Source organism: Helobdella robusta, assembly GCF_000326865.2.
Source record: "Helobdella robusta unplaced genomic scaffold HELROscaffold_17, whole genome shotgun sequence".
Lineage (NCBI taxonomy): Eukaryota > Metazoa > Annelida > Clitellata > Rhynchobdellida > Glossiphoniidae > Helobdella > Helobdella robusta.
Window position 1 is genome coordinate 2,541,905 of NW_008703942.1, and position 2,559 is coordinate 2,544,463.

Here is a 2,559-nt window from a genome sequence, read left to right on the forward strand (position 1 = left end):
ATGTTTGAATTCCAAATTGCTTTTCGAGGTCAAAACGAGAGTAAAAAAATTGGAAAACAAAGTCTAAAAGGTTTCTCGGTGTTAAGATTTGAAGTCCTGACAGTTTTTTCCTGACAATTAGTTAAACGTAGATGGCAAAAGAAACAAATGAATTAGAATTAAATGCTATAAGCCCACGTTCTTGGACAGGAAACATGTCGATAAAATTTAATTAATGGTTTCCACGTACAAATATATTTAATTTAAACATGCGTTGACCAAAATAAATTTGACTATATTATTTCAAATGTTTTTAAGAAAGTTAGCAAATGTGTTACAAAAACAAAATATCAAAAAGATGAAATACCAAAATTTGTTATCAATCAATTTTAGAAAGTAACTATTGTGATTTATTACATTATCAGGTTTTTCAGTAAAGAGTTATGCCCAAGTGCTTGAAATACATATAAAATAAAGTTTCCACAAATACAAAATGCCTGCAAACAGCAATTTTTAAAAATATTCGTCGTTCAATTGATGTATTATTGCGTCCGTCTCATTCGAAAATGTCCATTCATTTCTCAAAATATCTCATGTTTTTTTAAAAAAATTTATAAAGTTATTTCGGTCAAGTTTCTCTTCTTGATAGAAATAAATTGTTTAATTTTTTTATTTGTTCATACAAATATGTAGAACATTACAAATAGAAAATGTAACAACTGAAAAAAATATTCGAAACGATACCCATGACCTCATGAATTATGTTTGGCAAATCTAAAAATTTTTTAGTTCTAATCACAGTTACGAAAAATTGTTTATTTATTTTGTTTGTTTTAAGTTAATTCATCTGTAAAATGGAATGAATCATCTAACAAACTTTTCGAATGCGTTTTAGTGAACCATCAATATTGGAATTGTAAATTTTTTTAGAATATTTTCAGCTTGTCTTTCATTGAAACAGCTCTCAGCCGGCTTGAGTACTTGAATTCTGCACTCAACCTGATTGAACAACGCGTTGAGATCATCACACTGAGGATCGTCAACCTGCAGAGTTGCCACACAAAACTGCGGCAGATAGACAGCATCGAGCTGGCCAACGTAACGAAGAACATCATCCTCGATATATCAACTAACGCGGCCTTAGAGATTCTACTGAAGAAGGTTGGCAGTGTCTTTCCATGTGCTGCTTGCTCTCTGTCGTTTTATTCGTTTTGCATTCTCTGATGTTTTACTGTGACACCGTCACCACTATCACCGCTTCTTCATCATTATTATATTATCGCGATCATCATCATCATTATTATGTTACTACAATCATCATCATTATCATTATTTTAACAGTTTATATATCTTTGAAATGTTATTAGAGAGAGATTGTTTTATAATTTTGAATAGTAATGTAGTGAGTCGTGAAGCCATACATGCCTCTTTCAATTCAACAGTTTCATTTTGTTTGCTGACTTTGATGTCAACCCACTGCATGTTCTTTGTTTTTAACTTTTTTAAATATTTCAAACAATTGCACAGTAAACAAAAAATGGATTAAAGCTGAAATTTATCACAATTCATGTCTCACGCACGATTTTGGTCGAACTGAAACAATAAACTTCAACATTCAGTTCCCATCTTTATAAAAGTTATATTTGATTTTGTACTATTTAAATTTCTTTAAATTACAGCTTTTTTGGCAATGATCTTTCTAAACATAAACAAAAGGAAATTACTGTCCACAAACAAATAAATATTTTGTAGAAAATTTGTTTATGTAGAAGAAAAAATAATAACTCCGGCAGATGGCAAATGTCAGGTGAGAGGTCTTTGGAATGCAATGTATTGGAAGAGAATATAATTTATCCTTATGGAAAACGAATCAATAAAATATAGCATTATGCAAAGAGTAAGTAAAAAAAAGACACGATAGAGAACAAACAAGTTGTTGTTGTTCCGTACGATTAAGTGACTTACTGCTGAATGTTACTGCTGAATGTTCAGCAGAGCTGTGTGATGCTATCAATTAATTTAGGGCCTGTGTCAGCAAGGTAGCCTCCAATGTTCCAACATTATTTTCCACTCATCTTTTTATATTCATCTTTTTAATATCTTCTACGGTGTACAAATGTTTTCTCGTCAACATAAAATAACATCATATATGGTGTCAGTAGTGCTCAGAGAAAGATGGCTACCAAATATAAATGGTTAATTTCTAGTTACTAGTGGTTAAGCTGTAATTTGCAATTACCTTTATTGAGTAGTTTATAACTACTGGTTAACTATTTCAAGATAGTTACTAGCTATTATAATTTACTACTTTCTCTACTACTTGAATATTTTTTTACAGAAAAAATTAACTATTGTTTTTATTGAAATTCTAAAAAGAACATTCTAACATTTTTGTATTTGTTTCAAATTTGTTCGCCTCTGTTTCATTTTCAATTGTCTCTTTGCCTTCTGAAGTTGATTTGCGTTTGATTTTTAGAGTGATTTAAAACGAAATTCGAAGTTCTAATATGTATAATATAGGCACGCAACGTCAGCGGCAGAAACTTCACGGCAATGAGCTTGGCGTTTAGCACAGATTAG

General features: G+C 30.7%; 1 protein-coding gene across 1 annotated transcript; it reads left to right on the forward strand.

Annotated features, from left to right (window-relative positions):
• On the forward strand, positions 1 to 2,559 carry HELRODRAFT_170257 (hypothetical protein; the record flags this gene model as incomplete). The annotated part of the gene is made up of 3 exons (XM_009016079.1): positions 1 to 70; positions 941 to 1,140; positions 2,500 to 2,559. 3 exons carry the CDS (start codon positions 1 to 3, stop codon positions 2,557 to 2,559), a joined length of 330 nt encoding a protein of 109 aa, XP_009014327.1.